General features: G+C 39.2%; 3 protein-coding genes across 5 annotated transcripts; 1 reads left to right on the top strand and 2 right to left on the bottom strand.

Moving 5' to 3' along the window:
• Window positions 1–3,716: 3,716 nt before the first annotated feature.
• Window positions 3,717–8,414, bottom strand: LOC116718377 (protein phosphatase 1 regulatory subunit 3E). Its single transcript, XM_032560254.1, has one exon. It carries the CDS (start codon window positions 8,293–8,295, stop codon window positions 7,411–7,413), a length of 885 nt encoding a protein of 294 aa, XP_032416145.1. The 5' UTR covers window positions 8,296–8,414; the 3' UTR covers window positions 3,717–7,410.
• Window positions 8,415–9,065: 651 nt separating this feature from the next.
• Window positions 9,066–13,322, top strand: LOC116718376 (uncharacterized protein C16orf46 homolog). Of its 2 annotated transcripts, none has more exons than XM_032560253.1 (3): window positions 9,066–9,181; window positions 9,331–9,539; window positions 10,979–13,322. In XM_032560253.1, exons 2-3 carry the CDS (start codon window positions 9,432–9,434, stop codon window positions 11,744–11,746), a joined length of 876 nt encoding a protein of 291 aa, XP_032416144.1. In that variant the 5' UTR covers window positions 9,066–9,181; window positions 9,331–9,431; the 3' UTR covers window positions 11,747–13,322. The 2 variants fall into 2 exon arrangements, with proteins under 2 accessions (XP_032416144.1, XP_032416143.1); XM_032560252.1 differs by having other exon boundaries at window positions 9,133–9,235.
• On the bottom strand, window positions 13,031–22,163 carry atmin (ATM interactor). 2 transcript variants are annotated; one of them, XM_032560250.1, is made up of 4 exons: window positions 21,798–22,162; window positions 18,424–18,549; window positions 17,298–17,497; window positions 13,031–17,205 (listed from the first exon to the last, which is right to left on the bottom strand). In XM_032560250.1, exons 1-4 carry the CDS (start codon window positions 22,098–22,100, stop codon window positions 15,438–15,440), a joined length of 2,397 nt encoding a protein of 798 aa, XP_032416141.1. In that variant the 5' UTR covers window positions 22,101–22,162; the 3' UTR covers window positions 13,031–15,437. The 2 variants fall into 2 exon arrangements, with proteins under 2 accessions (XP_032416141.1, XP_032416142.1); XM_032560251.1 differs by lacking the exon at window positions 18,424–18,549 and having other exon boundaries at window positions 21,798–22,163.
• Between the last annotated feature and the right edge of the window lie 299 nt (window positions 22,164–22,462).

Genomic DNA, 22,462 nt, shown 5'->3' with positions numbered 1-22,462 from the left:
AAAGTTGGATTGAAGGCAAATAAATTCCAAGTTAAGCAGTGAGTTTCAAACAATAGAAGCTCTTATGGAGAATACCAGATCTGCCTTTGTCACAAACAACTACCTGTCACAAAACTAAAGCTGCCGTCTCTATTAATATCTCATGATATCCTCATGAATTATTATACATGTCTAAAAGCATAGTTGGGGAGTTTAGGAGATAAGCTGCTCCTTTTACAATATGTATTTGATTTACACGCATGCTTGACTTTATTGTGTTTCATGGAAAACAATTATTCAATATATATGTAAAGCTTACATATACATCCCAACTTAAGAGATGTAGATTGTTCACATTACATTTTTTTTGTGATAAAATAGGTAGACAGATGAGTCAAAGTGGGTTCAGTAGAGAGGGAGGTTGGGAAATGTTGAAGAAGATAGAGTCAGACTCCTGTCCTGTCTTGTCTTTCCATCTTTGTGAGAGTGTCTAAGTGAATGTTATGACATGAAGATGCATGGTTTTAGGAAAGACAGCACGGTGAGTTCAAAACAACATAATGAATTTTCCATAGCAGTAGAAGATCATTTAGCAGATCAATTATTCAGATCTAGTGCTCACTTCGACCAGGTTATGGCCTGACCCCATGTGGCTGCAGCTGCCTCTGAATCAGCATCTCTGGATACATTTTACTTTTTATCTTTGTGAACGCCTCATATAAAGGATTAAAATTCAAACTACAGAACTTATTTGTGTGCTCTGCAGTGGCTTCCTTTTATTGGAGGTGAAGAACGCTCCAGGTGAGGTGAGAGAAACAGCACTGGTCTGAAAAGGCGTCCTAGGGTCTGTTGTTGCTGTTGCCGAGCCCTGGGGGTGAGGGGGAAGTGAAGAGCGCGTCATCATCACATGAACACAGGAGTTATGTAAGCAGCTGTTGGTTGTTGCACTTCATGACAATGTTGTCTGATTATCACAGCTGAATGCACAGAAAGCCGTACACATTGTTGTTGATTTGACTGTACTCATTTGGTTGGTCTTAACAGCTGTGGCTTGAGAGTTGAGGGTTTTCAACTTTTTTAATAATTGTCCATATTTGGAGGTTTGATCCTGAATACATGTCAACATGTCCTCAGAGCAGATATTGAAGCCTCAATGCGCAGTATTTGTCATGCATAAATGTTTCAGTTTATCAAATAATATCAGTCAAATATGAGCCGAGTAAATAAAAAAGTTATCTCTGAAATGTGGATTTAATTTATTAAGGAAAACAGTCATCCAAACCAAATGTATTGTGTGTCAAAAATATAGTTGCAAATGTTGAATGAGGAAGTACCAAGTTGGAAACTATTTGAGAAAGTACATGAAGAAATGCTAAAAAAAAAAGGAAAGAAAAACCACACAGTTATTTTCTAGACCCAGGGCCGGCCCAAGGCATAAGCAAACTAAGCAGCCGCTTAGAGCCCAAGGGCCACTAAGGGTGGCTAACTCTGAATGGCTAAAAATATGCAAGAATGATGTTTAAAAAAAAGCCTAAGCTTGCTGTGAAATGTTTCGCTGATGGTGGCAAATCCAACACATCTTCAAGAGATAAATACATCAAAGACTAAGATATATGAGCCACATTGTAATGAAAACTAACTATGCATGTCTTAATTTCCTGCTTCACTTCTCAGTGAAACTGGATGAATCATAAGATTGATTGAGCAAGCTGCTGAGTAGGTCCAATCATAGAATCAAATTAGCTTCACAGCAGGTTTTCATTGACTGGCCATATGGAGCCACATTCACTGGTTGCTGAAAGGATTAAGCTGCTGCGCAGAACACTCACCAACTGTCAGAAAGCCTTCAACGCTTCCGTCACTCCGCTTCCTTTGACTGTGAGCCAAGACCGCTCAGTGACGACACTGCTGGTTAACAAACAGATTAACATGTCAACCAACATGTTCTAAATATGACTCCAGAAACCCAGGTGCAGCACACACTTAACCTGTTACACAAACTCAAACAGTAATGCAATTATTCTTGGTTTATTTTACAGGTGCTCACCAAGGCCAACTCAAACTAATTAAATTACTTTAATTTCCTTACAGTAAAAGGTGTTTCCTATTTTACTTGCTGGATGATTAACTCCAGAGGGTACACAGCTGCATCTCAAGAAGACATAAAATATAATCCAAAAGTAAAATTATTTTTGTAACTCAATCCAAAAAGCTAAGCATTTATTTCTTACGTGCATATATGTTTAGACATTTTTTTTGTTTTCGTTCACTTCAATTATTATGTCTGACAGTTTTTGACCGGAATGTTTTTTAAGCTGCCTCTAAAAGGATTTTTCCTTTCCCTTTAGAAATGTGGGCCTACTGAAAATACTGTCCATGTACAGCACAGTATATGCTCTCAATATTTAGTGGCTCGTTGTACATTATTACTGCATCAGGAAAACATGATAGAGGCAATAAGCCTATGGCACAGTTTATGTATTAAGACAGCCCTTATAAGTCTTCCTAAAACTCTTGAATGGGGTTTGCTATATTATCTTCTCAAGTGTTTAGTATGTGTACTTTTTTTTCTACAAAACATTTTTCTTTCCATCAGTGTACTTGGATCCTGCACCATGTAAACAATCATTTTCTTTAGCAATGGCCTCTTGTGGCAGTGTGTCAACTGTGAAGTTAGCAATCTTTAATTTCCTGAGAAGCTTTAATTTAGAATTTTATTAGCCGTAATCCATAATGATCACAACTAAAACAAATAAACACTTGAAATATGCCAACCTGTGTGTAATGAAACAATATGTGGGTTGCAGTCTCTGACCGAAATTTCAAAAGTCATTATTTTTTCAATAATGTTGAGAGACACTTGTATTCCAATTTGAATAATTAACATATTTTAAGTAACTGGCCTAGTTTGCAAAAACATAGGATTTTTAAATATGTTACTGCAAAAACAGATCAAGAAAAAGATGTATGTCGGAATAAAATGTGTGGATGCTTCACGTTAGATCCAATATGGCCGTGTTTTCAATGGATCAGCAGTAACTGCAGGGTCAGCGCTTTGAACCCCAACCATCCACATGTCATGTGTCCTCTAAAGTAAAGACAGTGAATCCTGTCTTTACCTTAGAGTGTTAAGCTCTGTGTGACTGTAAAGAAAAAAGGTCTGCATACGAAGAATTTAAATATATGATAGGAAATGCTGCTGATGCATGTGTGTGCACATGAACAGGTAGCGAGAAATAAATGTTGACTGTGTACTTCTGCATTTCATAAACAGAGGCGTTATCTTCTGTCAACATAACCTTTATAAATGTTAAAATAATTAAAGGAAAAGCAAAAGCACCTTCCTTAATTCTCTGTAGGTTAAAGAACTTCTCTATTAGTCTTTATCACACAAGATACATTTGTTTTTTTTTTTCTTTTTTATGAAATGTCTCTCCCAATTTATGGCACCTTCTCCTGCACTTTCTCCTGTTTCAAGCACCCCTTCTGTAAACAGAGGAGCGGTGTCAGACCCGAAATCAATTCAAGGACATGTCCTTAGGCAGGCTCATAATGGCGTCGTGCTGAAACCCGCTGCAGAGATCTGCTTCAAGAATGGTGGCCAATGGCAGGTCTATAGAAATGAGATGTCTGACTGACCTACTACTGGAACTACTTGGGGATGCAGTCACTTAGAAAAACCAAGAAATATTTTTACACGTCTATTTGGGTGGCTGTGAGCTCAAGAAACAGAAAGATTGTTTTCCATCACAAAAGCTTTTATTAAGTATTAATTTAACAAAGTATGGAATTACATTACAAGCTAAACGTAAACATGACAGTACGTTTCTGCTTAACGTGCAAATATGAAGAACTTTCACAGAATAAAGGACACGAAACTCACAGTGTAGATGTTAAAACAAATAGTTCTGAAAAGATGCAAATAAAAGAAGATCAATTTTTTAAAAAATACCAGTGTCATTAAGTTATAATACATTAGACAGACTGAGACACAAGAGCAGCACAATGTGCTAAAAGCTGGAAAAGATTTCCATGGAGAAACTTTCAGAGACAAATACACATCCCTTTTCCTCCTCTAACTGCATTAGACCTGCTTTGACTGCTCAGTATTAGCTACAATCATGAGCCATTCATGCAAAAAGCTATCAAGCACCAAAGTGCATCTTATATTTCCTATTCAGACTTTACATGTCCCTAGCCGCTGTCCAGAGTTCATAAAGTCTACAATCTTTCCTCACTTGCATCCCCCATCAATCGTGATACGAATCACTCACATAGTGAGCAGTTTGCATCGGAACAAAGTGTACATGCTTTTTTTTCAGATGTGTGACTCAAATTCTGGCTAATATCAGGGTAAAAATCAAGCAAATCCAAACAACATCCACAATTACTGCAAGACTAAACATAATAATATGTTCCATCTCTACAATTAGACGTGTGTGTTAATTGACTCAGAGAACTTCCTATAATTTTGCAGCATTGAATGACTGAACCATTTGCACCAATAAAGATTGGAAATGCTTCAAAAATACACAGAACACCAATAGGAAGACATTCAGCATGAAACACGGACACAATTACATACACAGTAACATATTTCTGTGTTTTGATGCAAATTACGATGTTTACATACAGGTGAGTGTCTAATGAAACCTCAGGCCCTTTTGTTGACTTTCTGATTGGGATGCACCAATAACAATAACATCGAAGCTAAAACTGATTTGTACACGTTTATTACAATTTAGTACCACGAGAAGGGAGAATGTGAAAAGTCATTCAAGTTAAGAAACCTCATCAGATTTTTCTAACATAGAAAATCCGATTAGGCGGCGGTGAAGTCTTTGATGTAAGAAACTCACTTTTTGTTGGCTGGGATATTTTTTTGGTGTTTCTATCTATTTATCTCATCTTTGAAAATCAATGCTGTGTTCTATTACACCGCTTGACCAAAGTGTACACATAGACGGACAACGTGTTGTTTTCAACACGTATAACAGAATCTGGCATGACTAGACCTTTTATATCCACAGTAATTTGCAACTATGTACATAATAAAGATGTGTGGTAGCAAATGTCACTGAGTCTCCCTCACACCTCATCAGAGCCAATTATTAGCCTCAGTCTTTGGGTGCTGACGTGTGTCAAAGTTGAGGACCAACACCACCGATGGATTCATAATGGGAACAGCTCCAAACCCCAAGCTAAGTGGTTACAGGAATAGCCTTCATCCACATTCCGGGCTCTTCCAGTGGAAAACTTTCCTCTGAGGCCCTGGGGATGTAAATAAAGGCCAAGGTGATGTTCAGACTACACTCAGAGGACTGGAATTATAAGCACGCCGAGTGTTCCTCCTCCTCTGCTTCCTGTTGTTTCAAGCATTATTACAGCAGAGGAAAGAGCAAAGTGGGTATCTGCATTCAAGTTTATTTACAAGCTTTAGTTCACCATAAGCACTGAGTGCGTACATTGCACAGGGGACCAAGTTAAAAAGAATTCAATAAAAATATATATCTGTAGGACCAATTTATGTTGAAAAGACCATGGCATAAATCAGATGAATCCGTGACTACAGCATGAAAAACAAGCAGTGAGACGGGCTGCAGAAATAAATAATGGCTGACATTGTTTGGTCATTCCTGTGAAGTGCAAAAGGACAACTACCCCCACCCACCCTTGCAAAGTGATTGAGAACCTTTACAACAGCAGAAGCTGTTTAACGCAGTCATCTGTAGTAGCTACTTTGTCTACAGACAAAACTGCTTTGTGGAAACAACGCTAACAGTGCAATCGAGAACCTAAAATATTTCCATCTGTGAATATACAATAATACGCTTTTGTTTGAATGCAAAAATAATTACTATCTGTTCTATCACCACCATTGACCTGAAGAGGAGGAAGTACATAAATAAAGTGAGGTAAACTTAACTGCTCATACAGCCTCTGCATATGTTTTCCTGATTGGAAGAACAACCATGTTGGAGCAGTGCAGTCGGTGGAAAGAAAGATTTTCAAGACAGCGTGTAAGAAGAAGTGGTTCCCATTGTGTATAAACACAACCCTAGTCATACAGGCTTAAAAGAATTGCACTGTTTTGTTTTCTGAAAATAAAATCGGATTAATGCTACAGATTAAAATAACACGAAGGCAAATTACAACCCAACTACGTCGCCCTTACCCAGCCAGCATTCACATGTGGAGCACATTCAAGAAGGACCTGTGCTGAATAATGGGTCCCAAATGGGATTGTCTACAACTTTAATGCATCCATATGGGTCCTAGATGTATTTCTAAATTTGAAATAGCTTTCTTAATATTAATTTGAAATCCAGCTAATACCTTCATGGTTCTCATCTGGCTTTGCACAACAGGTTTGTCAGTAGTTCACTCATGTAGGTTCCAGACAAGAAGCCAGTTATACACTAGGGTCCACTTAAAACTAGGTTTGTGCAATAACTGTACCATTTACTATCTGGGGGGAAAAAAAGGAGTATAATAAGAATTGTGATTAAATCTGACAACAATATCTAGGTCATCTAAAAAAAAAAGAAAAACAGTAGGATTGGTATTCTTATCTTGGTACTTTGAGCTAAACAGCCAAGAATCACAAATAAAACTTTAAAGTCTTTAGTTTCCAAACCAGCCACAGCAAGATTCACATGGCGACCAAACACAAATGCTGGCTGGAAACATCACTTGATAACTATTTAATAGTTCGTTTTGTCCAAAAGGTGATAATATTGCACAAAAATAACATATATTTTTCAAATAGAATAAGGCATTTTTGATAGAATCTCATAGGAAATTATTATTTAGTACATAAAATATCTTTTTCATATTAATATCTCTGATGTTTATATAATCTATGTTAAATTATTTAATTTAGATTTTGTCCTCTGTTTCAGCAGAGGTGTGCGTGTTTTCCTCCAAAGACTGCAGGAGATCACTGTGGGACTCCGGACCCAGATAGCTATGCAGTAAGGCTCTCTGTTTACCGTTAAATCCAAAAGCACGCTAAACAAAAATGCAAAATGTTACAACTTCTCCTGGCGTGAGTAGTAAAGCCTGAAGCTGGCGTTTTCCGTGGCATATTACATCATTTGCGCATGTCTCCCCCCCCAAAGGGCACCAAGCTTCACCGAGCCCTGACATGAAGGCAAAAAAAAATAAAAAATTATATATCAGACCGCATCCCCGCCCCTCCTGCTGGGACCCTGTCAGGCTCATCTAGTCAATGTAATATTATCACAACAGGGCAGCTGTTTGGAAATAGCATGGGTCAATATTTTCTGTCACAGCATGTTTAGTGGCTGATTATGACAGAAGAAATGAATCCAAACATTTAACAGGCTACAGTCGTACATTAAGGACTATCCGGAGATCATTACGCGCAGATAGCGCACTAATCGAGTGCGTAAAATCAGAGCCCATCACTCAGATAAAGTGGATCCAACCATTTTCCCACTCACGAGGTGGCGACATCTTTAGCCGATGGCGACGCACCTTGTAGTTGTTCCCGTTGTTATTGTCCCAGAATTCCTGCCCGCCGACACAGTATTTAATGGCGAACTGCAAGGTGCTACCGTTATCTAAGTAGGCGGGCATGACAATCTTAAAGCTGAACTTGTCAGTGACACCGTCGTTCGAGTCTGGGACATAGGTGGCCAAGCTGTCCATGAAGGTTATCCAGTTGTTTAGGGAATAGCGCAAAGAGACGCTCTTCTCAAAGGCCAGATTCAAGACGCGCACAAAGCCGGAGAGGGTGAAGTCGTCCGTTTGCACCGTCTCCAGCAGCACCTTCACCTCTCTGACTTTCTGCTCGAAGTCGGGTAGCGTGCCTGGGTTTGTGAACTGCAGCTCCATGAACACGGACTGCGAAGGAGCCCGGGGAAACTTTGTGTCCAGGTGATGGAGCGTCGCCTTGGGCAACTTCGCCAAAATGCGCTCCGGCACCTCCGGGTCGTCCGCATCGTCGAAGTGCTTCACAGTTATGAGCTCCAAACCCAGGGAGTCAGCGAAGCGCACCTTTTTCTGACTGGTCGGACTTCTACTGCGTGCGATCTCCAACTTTGCTCTCTCCATAGGCGTAGGGAGCGATTTGCACCTACGGCGGAGATTCGGGCTCTGCGGGGTCTTGAGAAAAATCTCCCTGCCCCGTGGCCTCTCGTCCACCACCGGGTTCTCCATGGGTTCACACGAGCCATTCATCACATCACACTCTTCTCCATCCTCCAGTCTCGGGTTGGCCGCGGTCAGGCTTCCGAAGAGCCCCGCGATGCAGCTGTAGTTCCTCGGGAGGCAGTTCTTCGGAGGCAGCATGGCCACGGATGGGACGCACACACTGGGGCTTTGCTTCAGCGCCACGGTGACCTGCACTGCAGAACCGAGTTGGTCGTGATGAAGTACACCCGGCGAGTCAAGACATAAAGTGCTCAGGTATCAGTGTCCCCCTCGCGGATAGGTGCTCCTGTTGCGTCAGACGCTGACACTCCGCAGCTCTGGACCAATTAACCGAGGGATTGTTGTTCCGCAGCTGAGAGCTGGACTGCAGCTGCAGCGATGGCAACTCGAGCTCACGTTCTGCTCAGTGGAAAACAGAAAGAGAGAGAGAGAGAGCAAGAGAGAGAGCAAGAGCGAGTAAAAATCGTCAGTAACAGTCGCTTGCATTTTAAAGAAGTAAACTAGCATTCCTTTCAGAGCTACCTTGGATGAATTGAGCGTACTGACGTAAATAACAGCCTACGTGCAGAAGTTCACGTATCAACTGACCAAAATGGTTTCCTCCTTCTGAAGCAATAAAACCTGTTAACTTCCCCGTTTTCACTTCGACGTTATAAAATGCAGCTCCGCCCAAACACACACATGCAGTTCAAAAATATTATTATTCACATCTAAGGAGCTTTCTGTTCTAATCGACAGTTTCCGACGCATGCGTAAATCCAAACTCATACAATTGGTATTGTATTTAAATGAAATGTTTGATTAGTCTGCCGCCTTACATTCACACTCACACGCTGTCGGCGTATTAATTACATATTCTAGTTGCTGAGGTTAGTGCTGCGTCGTGTCCTGCCCTTCCACGGTCTCAACGTCACGCTTTCCCATTACCATGACGACGACACCGCTGCTCTCTGAAGGCATTCACAACTTCCTCCGCTGCAGTTCAGGAGTAAACACAACCAGTAACGGCATGCTATTGTGAGAGGTTAGTGGACTGACGCATTCAAAATGTTAAAAGGAGTCTGTGTGAGTGTTTTTGGTGAGTCTGGTTAGTAAAAGCTTTGGAATTGTACCTTGTGTTAACCGAAACAGCACTTGATTATACATTTCACATATCTTATATCAACTCCTAAGATGCACCACAAGTTCACAATGCCGTGAAGGAGCAACAAAAATATGACAAGACATATGACAAGGCAATAAACATAGAGGACTTGGAGTCAAAGCTTTTGGAGATGCCAGAGAGGACACATATTGATGCCCTTCTAGATATTAGTGAGCAGAGCTTCATGAGAGATCTGGAGCCACACGAGTGGCATTGTTACCCCGGTTGGGAACATGCTGTAAGTAATGTTTATGCTTTTTCCCGTCTGTCTTATTGTCTTAATTTTAGTTCTGTAGTTATAAGTCTATCAGAGTTTTTCTTTTTAAAGACCATATTTCCATACAGGACTGTGAAAACGCATGTCCCCTTTCCTTCTGCTTGTCACATCTAAATGCTTCAAACTATGACATAATGATAACCTGAGTAAAAAAAAAATATATCTTGACTTTCATATTACAGTTTCTGAGAAAAAGGTTATCCAAACCAATCTAAATCTATGTTAAAAGATTTAGTGCCTTTTTCTGTTTTATTCACTTTCCACACTTAAGCGTGACGTCTCTCACATCGGGTTGGGGTTGAATCACTCAAACCCCAAAATAGCCAGTTTTCAGTTGCTGAGCTTCAGCAGATTTCTTAGTTATTAGGTTCTTTGAAACTCAAACTGTGTGCTTCAAGCCTTTTACCAACCTTTCTCCTGGATTAAGTTCCAAAGAGTTGTAATAATTTTACAACACTAACTAGTCCTTTACAAGTCTTCTCAAGAGGTCTGTGGTCTTTTTTGTGTACTTACTGCTTGGTGTACTTTCTTTTCAAACCACTTCAACACTTCCTAAACACTAATGAAAGCCAGAGAGCTGAAAGGGGATTTTCTGCCAGTGGTTGTGCCCAAACGCTGAAGATGCAATTTTGTAATTCTTTCATTTTCTTTTTTAAATTTGTCAGATTATTACCTCTAGCCAAGATCTTATTTTTCTCGTTTATCTGCTGTAATCCTGGAGAATCTGTCATAATCTAAATCTGCCAGAGAAATCTAAATAAAAAAATCTAAGTGAAAGCCTGACTTGTGTGTCTCCAAAAAATAAATAATACAGTTTTTAACTAAACCTGGTTGACATTTTCACTTCACCTGGCAAACAATTAGTGAATCCCTAATTGTTATCAACTGCAATTGGACTCAAATGTTTTTAGCACTCATATATACAGTAAATATATACAATGAAGCCTCAGGCCCTATAAATATACATTTCTGTAAAAATGTATTTCATTAATTGCACAAATCAGAAAGAAGATTAATTATATTTTTTATCATACATATTCAATTATAATCTCTTCATCAAAACATTTTAGATAAATATGTAAAAAAAAGTAATTATCCATTGCTTCCATTATTAGATCAAAGATAGAAATACATTTATGCATCTTTGACAGATATGAATATTTATATTTTAACTATAAGTTATTTAAATAGGAGGGTGTCAAAGGGTTACAGGAAATTATTAAAATGACCAAAATGTATTTACACTACTAACACCTTCATTTGGCAACACGTGTGCTTTGAAAAGTTTTCTACATCATTTCTCTTTGTTAGCCTCAAGAGTTTAAGAATTTATTTTATAGGTTTTATGTCTATACATAAAACTATTGCTAAGTTTTATTTCAAATCTGGTTTTACAACAGGTCCACGGTTGGGACAGAGTCTCTCCTTTGTGCTGCGTAATGATGAGTCAGAAGGACATGGCAAAGCACAAGGAGGCTGAAAGCCTGACCACTTCGGGTTTCAACCGAATGCCCTCTAGAGTAGGCAGCACAGCCAGCCTGATGGAGCAGCACTGCAAGCCAAATCCAGGCCAGCCTAACGTAAAGGACGCTGCATCGCTGAGCCATCAACTGGGACCTCAAGATCAAGCAACATCACCTTGCCACAGTGCCACTCAGAAATCCCTATCAGGTTCCTCAGAGAAGAAATGGGTGGCACGAGAGACAAGTCCAGTGCTTCGCCAAACCTCACAATCTTCTCCTTTAGTGTGTAGAGCCTTGAAAGGTCAGAAGCCCAGTGTTAGGCATGATGTTACAATGGTCCCCATCAAAACCTTCAAATTTTTACCTCCTATCAATTCACTCCAGAAGGACAACAAAGGCAGGAAGACGGCAGATGTAAAAAGCCTTTACAGGCTTAAGAAGGGGATCAAAGCAACTCGGACAGGACTGGATGCTACGGCTAAGTTAGAGCGTCCCATTTCCTCCCTAGCAGCTACCGACAGCAATCAGCAATGCCAGCAAAGCCCCAATTTGTTCCCTAAGGGTTGTGTTTCTGTTCCGAGCAGGAAGAAATCATCCATATGTCCCAAAATGGACACATTGCATCCCACAGCGTACTCTCTGGGGAACAACATGCCAAGAGGCTTGATTCCACCCCTGGTGCCCGCCAAGAGTCTGCTCATCTAAGAATCAGAACTTTGTGTGTTACATGAGGCGTTTGAAACAAATGTCTCATCTCTCAATTCAATCAAATAAATGCATGGAAAGTTTAAGCGTTTTGTTATACACTGACGGTCCTTTTTCAATGCTTCTGATGGCTTCACAGACTGTTTCTGTTGGTTATCATGAATTTTATGTGTACAGCAATTATACTTCATACCTATTTAGGCGTTAAATGCAATCTGAAACCACGAATGTGTCTGATGAGCGGAGCACAATATCTGCTGTCCCAGTGCAGTGTAATATGATGCTATTTTAAATTGTGTTGAGAGTTGAAGATGAGCTGCAGAGGGAATTAAGGTTAATGATAGCATATCACTGTGGCTTTATTACATATTATATTAAAATCATCCAAACTTTAAAGCCATATTGATCCTCTTAATGCCAGGTAGTACAAATCAGGATGAACATTTGGTTAAATTATATTGAAAATAGTTTGATCACAATAGTACAGAAAATTAGCTTTCGATTGTGCCCCTTGCAATTTAACAATTATTTTAATCTGACTTGGCAAAGGTTTATTTCAATAACTCAGGCTATTGCCATTTGTAGTTTTATTTCAACAATTCAATTCAAATAGTAAAATTCAAACATATCCACTACCCAAAACTTAGTTTTCTAGAAAGAAATTGAGTATTACACAAAATCAATAAAGAAGGATGTTTTAAGCACAAGTGCCCACATATTGGAAAGCATGACTCTCAGGGTTTGATTTCCAAATAAAATGCAAATAAATAACATTTATCTTAAAAGAGGAGTTAATACAGAGCAATAAATAAACATCTGGTCAACTGTCAAGTCAGTAGTCTTCAAGCCATCAATGTGTGCAAAGCATTTCTACATGATTAATGAATCATGTAATATTCAAATTTTCTGGGATTTGTTAGATACAAGCCAAATAAAGAAAATGACCAGTAACACTGAAAAAAAAAATATCAGTGTGTGAAATACAACTCAAGTTTGACTTTTTGAATTGAGTTACTGACATAATAAATCAGATTTTTAAAGGTTGAGTTTCATCTAGAGCTGCAATACTCAACAGTCTAGAATTGAATATGCACAATATTGAGTGCATATTAAATTCTAAACCAGATTGGAATTTCAGCAATTAAAATTTTTGCACTTGACAACCCTGTTAAATCATTTGTTTGTATGGTTTCCATTGTGCATCAGTCAACTACTTTAACATGCAGCTCTCGCAAAGCTTTTTATGGCTTTTTTTAAAACTTTTGGAAAAAAAAGATAGCACAATATTTTTCCAATATTTATTGACAACTGGAGAGTAGCTTCAACAAATAATCAAGGCAACCAATAACTACGCATTGAGGCAACTGAAGCTGAATTCCTCTAAACATAAATTGTGCATGCACTCCTTTTACAGGGAGAAAATACTGTTGCTGACAATTAAGACCAACAAAGATTAAACATTTTCTTTCTAAAGCAAGGCATTTGTCTGTTCCACTAAAGCTGGAAACAGCAATGCTGTGTTTTTCTGAATTCAAAAACCACAAACTAGAAGTCAAGATCTCAAAACAATAAATAGTCAAATTTACAATGTGACAAAAAAAAGACAAACAACTTGAGACAGGGAAATATCCATCATCATTTAGGATGTTGTGCAAAAAAATTTAAATGAGTATGGTACACTTAGACACTGTGCTATTTTCTATACATTCGTCTGTTTCCAATTGTTTTTAAAGTGTAACAACAAAACTACTTACCCATTAAATAATAAGATGGAAACTTATCTTATTATTGAAATAATGTGCTGAAAAGCAATCATTTCACACGACAAAATGACCAAATCCAACCAGAAATATTCTGGTACATCATGCAACCATGTTGATAGCATTCCTCCTGAATTGATTACACATGCAATGTAGGGACAAATGGATGCTGTAAATATGCTCGTAATCCGTGTTTTCTCTAAAAGCAGCAAATTATTATGAAACAAAACCAAAGTTAATACCTGAATTAAGGCACAGACAAAACAAAAAGCATGTTCTCTTTTAAAACATAATCTATTCTGCTGTGAGGTAAAAAGTTCAATAGTATTTAAAAAGAAAAAGAAATTAAATTTTGCCACTTTTGAACAAGACAGAATTAAAAAGTTATCTCAAGGATATTACTTTCAGTCTATCGGGTGGTAAACATACAGTAACAGTGCTAATCCTAGGTCTAACTCACCGTTTACTGCACAGTAACAATACAGGATAGCTTCAGCACACAGTGCTGCTACTGTATAAACTTACACCCAGCTAATGAATAAGTCAAAGACAATGACAGCCAAGCCCATTAAATGACTTGGAGCAATTACCTACAAGCAACAAAAAAATAAAGTTTTAGTTTTCCCACAACATTAAACATCACAATCACATTTAAATTTTTAAAAAAAAGTGTGCAAAAACTCACTACTGTTCAACAATTACTTTTTTAAACTTGTGCCACAGATGAATGCATACTTGTATATTTTAAATTTATTTTAGCTGCTTGGAGCAAAGATCAGTTATGTCAAGGCGAGCTTAGTGTTTAAGAGGAAAATTAACTTAAGACATTGGTCATGTCGTTCATAAACTTCAAATGTTAAGAGCATGTAAAGCAGAGCGTACAGCCTTCATTAGGCCGACAGTAACTTCAAGGAGGGCAGCCGTCAAATGCACAAGTGCAGATAAGACAGCCGTGTTGTGCGGCCAACCTTGTAAAGGTTTCATGCGCTTTTTAAATGTAAACAATGTATATTGTTGCATCCTATACTGCTGAGATGCAAGGAGTTCAAGAAGCTTTAACACCTGGTAATTTAAAAACGAAACTGTAAAAGACTTGACGTCACAAATCACTTGCGGTGAAAATATACGGGTTAAATGGCATTTCAGACAAAACACATACAACATGTTACTCTGTGTGCAAATAAATATGTAAACTGTCACAGGAGCTAATAAATCATGCCCACTGATCTAATAAAGTGCACCAAAGCTATCAGCAGGGTTTCTACATATTTTTCATTTTGAAATTTCATACTTTTCCAGACTCAAATTTCCAGAGTTTATTCTACTTTTTATAGCATTCTGGACATTTGAACACAAAATCATCAACCTTAAAGATCTTGAATAGAAACCTTATGTATAGGTTCCACACATCCTGAAACAGTGTTGAAACTGGATTCTGTGTGGCATTTCTTTTTGTTGTATTAAAACATTAATTGGAAGTTTTCTTTTTTGATTTCTGAATGCTGGATGGCTAGAATTGTACATAAAGCTCTGGTGTGGTAAATCAGAGATAAAGAAAGTCATTTTAAAAAAAACAAATGCAAAAGCCACAGCGTTCATGAAACATAATTGGATTTATGTCCTTTTGAAAATTAAAAATGAGAAAATAAAGGCAGGGAAAAAAGAAAAAAATCAAACATTTCCCATCCTCTGCGTTCTTCTTTTCATACTTCTCCAGACCAGCAAAATGGTCAAATAAAATCCTGTAATTTTTCCAGACTGTGCAGGAGCCCCATGTCAGGATGTAGACCTGGAAATGCTCCGGAAGTGACGCCCCCTCTGGAATGGTCGAACGGCTACTAGAGCAACACAGACTCATTCCCCTAGAAGAAAGCGGTATATCATAACCCTGTTCTGCAAGCGGCTTGGGGAAAACTTCCCTGTGAGGCTTTTCAGCTGTTTGGTTTGTCAGAGTGCTGAAAGAGAGCACAAAGCTCCTCGCATGTTTGGGTTTCCACGGAGCTGAAATGTGACTCCATGTTCCATGCCAGGTCTGCTGACAGGAAGTCATCCATTACAGTCTGTGTTTCATTACTGGTCAGGAAAAGGTGCCCCAGGCCCTCTGCCTGACTGGTCATGGTCTGGGTTTCTGTGCTGTTCAGCATCCTTCCATGCTCACCTTGACCTGTGTGGGTCTGTGAGGAAGGACCTCCAGCAAATGAGGGGAGATCGGTTTGTGTTTCAGTATCTGAGGACTCTGTGCTTATAGAAAAGCTTGAATGTCGCAGGATGTTGCTCAGGGGCATGCCACTTCCAGTATTTAGTAGGAAATTGAGGTCAGTCTGAGTTTGAGTGTCAAATAGCTCCAGGTCGCTGGCTTGAGACCGGCTCTGTCCTTCACTTTGGTCCAGTTCATCCATGAGGAGGAAATCAGTCTGAGTCTGAATGTCTAGAGATCCAAGAGGTGTATCGCCACCCAGGACACCCAGTTCGCTCTCCTCTGTCTGGGTCTGAATGTGCACAGCATTAAGAAACTCCTCAAAGTCAAAGTCTATTCCATTGTGCTGCTCCTGAACAGAGCCTGGGCCGGACCCACAGCCAGCAGAGGCCTCTGTGATGACCTGGTGATCAGACAAAATGTTCTCCAGGTCATTTAAAAGGGTTATTGTTTGGGTCTGATTATCCGCCATGTTGCTTCCACCAAGATCATGTGTCTGCACTCCGAAACACAAACCACCCACTGACTTTGAGTCCTCGTATAGATTGCTTCCAGCAGCGTTGAGGGCCTCATTTATGTCTGCACATGTTTGGGTAGAAACGCTGAGAGAGTCGTTCTCAAACAGATCGGAGCACATTGCGGCCTGATCCTGAGCCTTCTCTTCCAGTTGTGGCATTGCAAAATATGTCTGTGTCTGCTTAGTTTTATAAGGCAGCACAGATGAGCAGGGCGAAGTAATTTGACTCAGGCACTGACTGTCAGTCTGAGCTCCAACAGATGATGTGGATTTGGCTCTGGAAACAAATGTTTGAGTTTCAACACTTACTGGCAGGAGGACTTGGGCACTCACACTGATGTCTGTTTGGGAGCAGGACGAAACTGAGGACTCGCTCACAGAACACAGTCCAATTCCTTCTCCAGCCACTGGAGGCATTTTTGACAAGTAGGACCTGTCTGTCTGTATGTTGGTAGAGGTGCTTCTTCCGCGCTGTCCTGCCACACAGCCGGCTGAATCGTCTGTACTCGCAGGATCCAGATTGACCTGAACCCCTGTGCTGATAGGACCTTGGCTAGAACGTGAAGAGGGCATATAATCCTTGAAAGCTAAACTTTTTACATCGAGTTGGGGCAGGACCGCTCCTGGAGTTTGTGGCAGGAGCTGAAGAGTGCTCACAGAGCCTTGGTTGTCTACTGCAAGCACTACAGACCTCAGAGGGCCACCTTCTGTGGACGGAAGAAGGACAGGCAGATGGGCCAGCTGCATAACTGGAACGCTGACTAAAGCCATCTTGGGTTTTGGGAGGAGCAACTTCTGAAGACCCTTGTGGGGGTTAGAGCTCTGGTTCGTTGGCTCTAGGATATACACAGCTGAATCAGAGGGGAGAGCCGTCTCCGTCGCTTCTTTAGCAGCGGGCGTCATTTGAACAGTTGAATCATGAACCTTCACTTTTTCAGAAACACTCAGAAGTTTCTCCATCTTCCGCTTTTTTACAGGGGGAACTCTGTAAACAAAGAAAAACAAGTTAGGTAAAGAGCAATCAATCAATAAACCACAAGTATAATAATATCCCATTTGCTCTCTTTTTTTACATGCCTGTGTTCTGTAGGAATTTCATGACCAGTACGGTAGATATGAGACAACAAAGCAGCTCTGCTAGCATAGGGGCAGCCGCATGTACACTCATAGGTCTTCCCACAGTCTTCGATGTGCCTCTTCAGGTCCCATTCTGTGCTGTAGCCGTTGTTGCATTTGGAGCACTTGTGTTTTTTCTCTGCATGCATCTTCATGTAATGCTACAATGACACATATTAAAGTAAAATAAAAGTAAAATAAAAAAAGGTTTATTAACAGAAGGACAAAAACCAACAGGAAAAAGGAAGAACAATGCTTATTACATGACTAAACAATGCTCTGTTGGGGGAATTATTGCTTCTGTCATTCATGAGGATACCACCCACCTACATGCTGCTGAAAAGCACAATCCTTCATGGCAACAGCTAACCACAACAAGGCAACATGCTGTACCAGGCATGTCTTTTTTTCCTTTTAGAATATAACTATCCGTATAATATGGACTCAGTGCAAATGCCAAAGAGTCCAAGCAACTGGCCTGACTACCTAAATCCCCAAATCCCAAAGCGAACGACCGCCTGCAGGGTGCAACTCCACATGCCTGATCCACAGAAAGCCCACCCTGAAACTCACAAGATGTGCCTCAAACAAGAATAATGTGTTGGCAAATTAATAGAGACCTACTAAATATTAGACAGATGGTCTGATGGCACTGTGGTATGACATGATAGTGGCAAACTACAGTTGATAACCACATAGATTATTAGAGGCCTAAGTAAATATAGAACATTAAATTTATATAAGGAAGTCTTGTTACTAAAATAGTCACTGCAAAACCTCTTCAAGTTACTTGAAGAAGTATCTTCAAGTTTTCAGCGAACCTGAGAAGACATCTTAAATAAATTGTTTGTGGTAAAAATCAAACAACTCAAATATTTAATTGTTTGAAACTTAGCTGATCTAAACAATCCGACCATCTGAAAGAACAAAAGCACCATGCTATTTTTTTTGTTTTTTCTTAAGGTCTAGTGTAAAGTGGAGGAAACTTTTTATAGTGAGTTTCACAACACCAATGTGTTAATGTAGTCTTTTAGAAAGGTACAAAGAGGCTATTAAATCATTGGATTTTTAGGGTGAGAGTTCTTACTTGCTTAACCAGGGAGAACTGTGAGAAAGGTCTGTTGGGGCCCCTGGGACAGCCCTCGATGGGACAGCAGTAAAGTTTTTGTGAGCCCTTCATCTCCTTTCTGACTGTGGGGTTGACAATTCCATCCTGAAGAGGTTAGTCACAGCAAAAAGTCAAAAGACAACAAAAGCAAAGACATTTAAAATAGTTGCAATTTTTTTTTACACATTAAAGATGTACAATGTCTTCAACGGGGACATTTGATTCTGATTCGACAAATGCAGCAGTGATTTATGGCACTTCAAAACCGCAAAGTTAACAAGAAGTTAAAATTAAACTAAATACACTTAGTTCAAAATGTAGGTAAAATTGTGTGTAGTTGATGTTTACTTTGGCTTGAACTTACTTTTTTTTTAATAGACAACTCATGGTATGACTTGAAAAACTATATCATTAGCTGTAACAGATATGAAAGCAAAAATATTTGAAGTGCCACACATAAAGCATTTAGTATTTTTTCAAGATTTGTTGCCATCGTGACTTCTTTTTAATGCATTTCAAGAACTTCAGTTGTTATTGAGTAAAACAGATTAATATCCCCAGGGAGCTTCACTAAATGAATTTGACACACCATAAAAAGGCAGCACCACTGCCACAACAAATACGGTCATCTTTCAGCAGCCAAGGTCGTCTCCATCTGGTGAAACGCTAGAGGGAGAAGACAAGCTGAGGGTGGTTATTAAAGGGCCTCTGCTTTATCAGCTAGAAGTGAGAGGGCAAAACATCCACATGAAAAACTGTTGGTCTTCCTGCTGGTTGCCTTGGAATCGTCATCTTATGGTTAAGTGATGAAGCCTACTTAATGTCAAAATATTTGTTATGAGCATGCAGCTAAAAGAGCTAGCACAGCTACAACTGCTACGTAGTGATTGCAGGGATCATTTCTCTCCTCTGAGAAACTGTAAAATACGATTATGAGTGGCAATAATAGTCTGGTCAAAGCAAAGCATTCCATCTACCTCTATGAAAATACCAACACCAGGCCTCAGTTTGGCAGCCTCAAGTCATGCATAATTCAGAAAAAGAAGTGCAAAGTGAGAAGCAGCAGTATCCAAGAACTTTATCACCACTGGACTATCATTATCACCACTAATAGCAGCTTCACAAAGGAGCGTATTGATCTGTCTCCAAGTTTTCACTCAAATTAAATGTCAGAGTTTGCTCCTTTCTTTCATCTGAAAATCCAATGTAGATGCACTAACAAAATTAAAACTAACTACATAGATTGTGGTTATCGGGAACAAAACAATAGGTCAGTAAAGTTGATCTAATGTTTTTCCAAACTTGCCTACACCCACAATGTTTGCCATCCGTCATATTTATATAGCTAACACAGCGTTTTCATGGTAAATCCAGTGGGTTTACTGGTTCTTTAAAAACTTCTCCAGCCTGCCTACATTCACTACTAAGTGCTAATTCAAATTCTCACATTCACCTATTTTAAACAAAGAGCTTAGTCTGTCACTGGACAAAGGGGAGCCTTTGCCAGAAAGGAACTTCATTCATGGAGGGCAGACAGTGAATTACAGCCACCCACAGAAAGGTCCGATCCAGTGCGGACGTTTGTCTGACTTTAAGCCAAGAGCTTAAACTGTCTCTACATACACTTTATCAAACCAACGTAAACCTTGCAGAGTGCCAAATATTCACATTAAACAGGCCGTCTAAGTCCTCACTGATTTTAATATAAAAGGCAGATCATGCACATTTCTGTTCTGTTGTTTAACTAGGATCGTTGTGCTCTCTGGTGACACAGAGCTCCAAAGTATTCATACAGCCGACATTTTGAGATTTAAAGTATTATTTACATTTTGTTAAACATTTGTTCAGACTGGACGTAACACTAACACTTTAAAGTGACCCTTGTCCTGAAGAGAATCAGCAGAGCGAGCAAAATGTTAGGGTGAAGGCAAAGAGCTCTTCCAACCTAAAACCTTGGAGTTCATAACATCTGAGATTGGTTGAAAATACCAATGGAAACATAAAAAGTTTCTTGACCAGAATTTCTTGATTGCCAATGGCAGTAAATGTTTTATTGATTGATTATTGAGAAAGGAATTAATTGTTGTTAAAATTATTATAAACATTGATTTTTATATATATTATTATTATAATGGTTTTCATACCATGTCTTATTAAGCTTTCCAGTTAGATACAAAGTTCCTGGTTAAAAGAAAATATTTTAAATCTAAAACTCATCTGTGATGACCATGATGCTTAACTGCTGGTTGTTTTAGGGACGTTTCGCTTTGCTGGTCTGGTGACTGATACTAGTGATTACGCTACATATTATTTTATCATAATCAATACATATTTCAATACATTTAGAGATGCAATGAATGATTAACCATAGACTGGAATTAACTAGTTGTCCCATGACAAAGGATGATCTGTAACTGGTCAGTAACTGAAAGTAACTTTTTCCCCTCTTAAAATTGAAATGCATCAACATTAAGTACAACAGACTACTAACTACAAATAGATTATGCAAACAGGAACTAGCTGAGCAAGTATGATCAAGTAAATAATTAGTTGTTTGAATTTTTGTAATCTGTTACTACACCTGAAATAGGGAAGTTTTATATCATTATATATGTATACTGTTATACTTTGCTAATGCAATTACACTTGTGTAGGCGCTGAAGGCTATTAACAGGGTAAGACCTTCCTCCTGGCTGTGATTGGTTATTTCTGACATAAAAAAGCATTCCTGCAGATGGCAGTAGGACCACTGGAAGGAGGTGGAGGAGCTCAATTGTTTTCTCAAATTATTTGTCTTGTACCATACCGTCATAAAATAGTGAAATATTTAACAAATATGTAAGTCATGTTTATAAAAGTTACCTATTCCAGCGTTAAAAGCAAACAAATAACAGTATAATAATGACAAAATGCTGGCGTTTCTGTTGCTTTGTGCAACCAGCAAACCATACACGTGCATTTTACTAGGGTAAGATAAGGTATATTAAACAAAAAATGGCAGGTGGTTTTTGTGTGTGATTTTTATTTTTCTCTTAAATAAAGTGGCTGCAATAAGAAAAGAAAAAAAAACTACATAAACCATAACATGATGGCACATACAGCTAGTTTAAATGTAGCTAACCAGCCAGTGGTAAACTGTCACTACATAAGCAGTACTCGTATAAAACTGGAAAAATCTCGAATAGTTCTTGTCATCTCGTCACTACCGATCTGTAAATTAGCTAAATCGAAGTTGGATGACTTGCGTTTTTCCAGCTTTTGGGCGTTCTCCATCACGAGTTAGCATAATTAGCATTGCAGTTATTTCCACATTTAAGCTATATTGGGATGTTTACCTGTACTACTTTACTCACCTTTATCCGGTGCGACTTTACGAGATGCATGTTCAATGCAGGTGTGTTGGGGAGAATCTTGCCACATCCTTCCACGGTGCACAGGATGTTCGTCCTAACTTCTTTGGTCAGCTCGATGATGGTAGGTTTTATTATTTCCCGACACTGCGGCATGGGCTCCTCGCAGCATTTCACACCGCCTGCCGTCGAGTTATGCCTGCTATTTGCCTTGGCCGTTGCAGAAACGGCCATGTTTCTCTGTTGACAGTCCATTCCGTTTCGCATAGAGCCCCCCCAGCAGGAGCATTGAATGAACAGGGGCATGACGTCCCTCCGCTTTGACTGAAAGGGACTTTAGCATGGGGCAAACGTTCCCTCAGCTTTGACTGAAAGGCGTCTCAGCCAATCACCACTTACTACGGTGACGTTAACAAAGCGGAGCTTCGTCACGTTGAAGACAACTTCCAAACTTCCGTTTTGTAAAGTAGGACTGACTTTTTTCAGTTAGACCCCTATTAAAAGCATAAATGTTACCTAAATAAATATTTAAGAGTTAAAAGAGTGGGCAATTCTTAGAAATTTTCAGATCTTTTAATTTATTTTTGAAAAACACGAGTTCCTATGTAGTTACTTCAATTTTTCATTAATACTTTGTACCTTTTTTTGCATAATCAAAATTTTTGAAA

The sequence above is a fragment of the Xiphophorus hellerii genome, chromosome 4 (assembly GCF_003331165.1).
Source record: "Xiphophorus hellerii strain 12219 chromosome 4, Xiphophorus_hellerii-4.1, whole genome shotgun sequence".
Taxonomy (NCBI): Eukaryota; Metazoa; Chordata; class Actinopteri; order Cyprinodontiformes; family Poeciliidae; genus Xiphophorus; species Xiphophorus hellerii.
Note: the sequence above shows the minus strand (reverse complement) of the source record. Positions and strands in the feature narration are given on the sequence as shown.

Excerpts from the sequence above, each read along its gene's own strand:
- LOC116718377 (XM_032560254.1), bottom strand. The coding sequence starts at position 8,295 with ATGCTGCCTCCGAAGAACTGCCTCCCGAGGAACTACAGCTGCATCGCG.
- LOC116718376 (XM_032560252.1), top strand. The coding sequence starts at position 9,205 with ATGTTAAAAGGAGTCTGTGTGAGTGTTTTTG. Across the intron at positions 9,236-9,330 it reads AGTCTGTGTGAGTGTTTTTG|ATGCACCACAAGTTCACAAT; the intron begins GTGAGTCTGGTT and ends TCAACTCCTAAG. Across the intron at positions 9,540-10,978 it reads ACCCCGGTTGGGAACATGCT|GTCCACGGTTGGGACAGAGT; the intron begins GTAAGTAATGTT and ends GTTTTACAACAG.
- atmin (XM_032560250.1), bottom strand. The coding sequence starts at position 22,100 with ATGCCCCTGTTCATTCAATGCTCCTGCTGGGGGGGCTCTATGCGAAAC. Across the intron at positions 18,550-21,797 it reads TAAAGTCGCACCGGATAAAG|GATGGAATTGTCAACCCCAC; the intron begins GTGAGTAAAGTA and ends TAACCTCTTCAG. Across the intron at positions 17,206-17,297 it reads GAAATTCCTACAGAACACAG|AGTTCCCCCTGTAAAAAAGC; the intron begins GCATGTAAAAAA and ends CTTTGTTTACAG.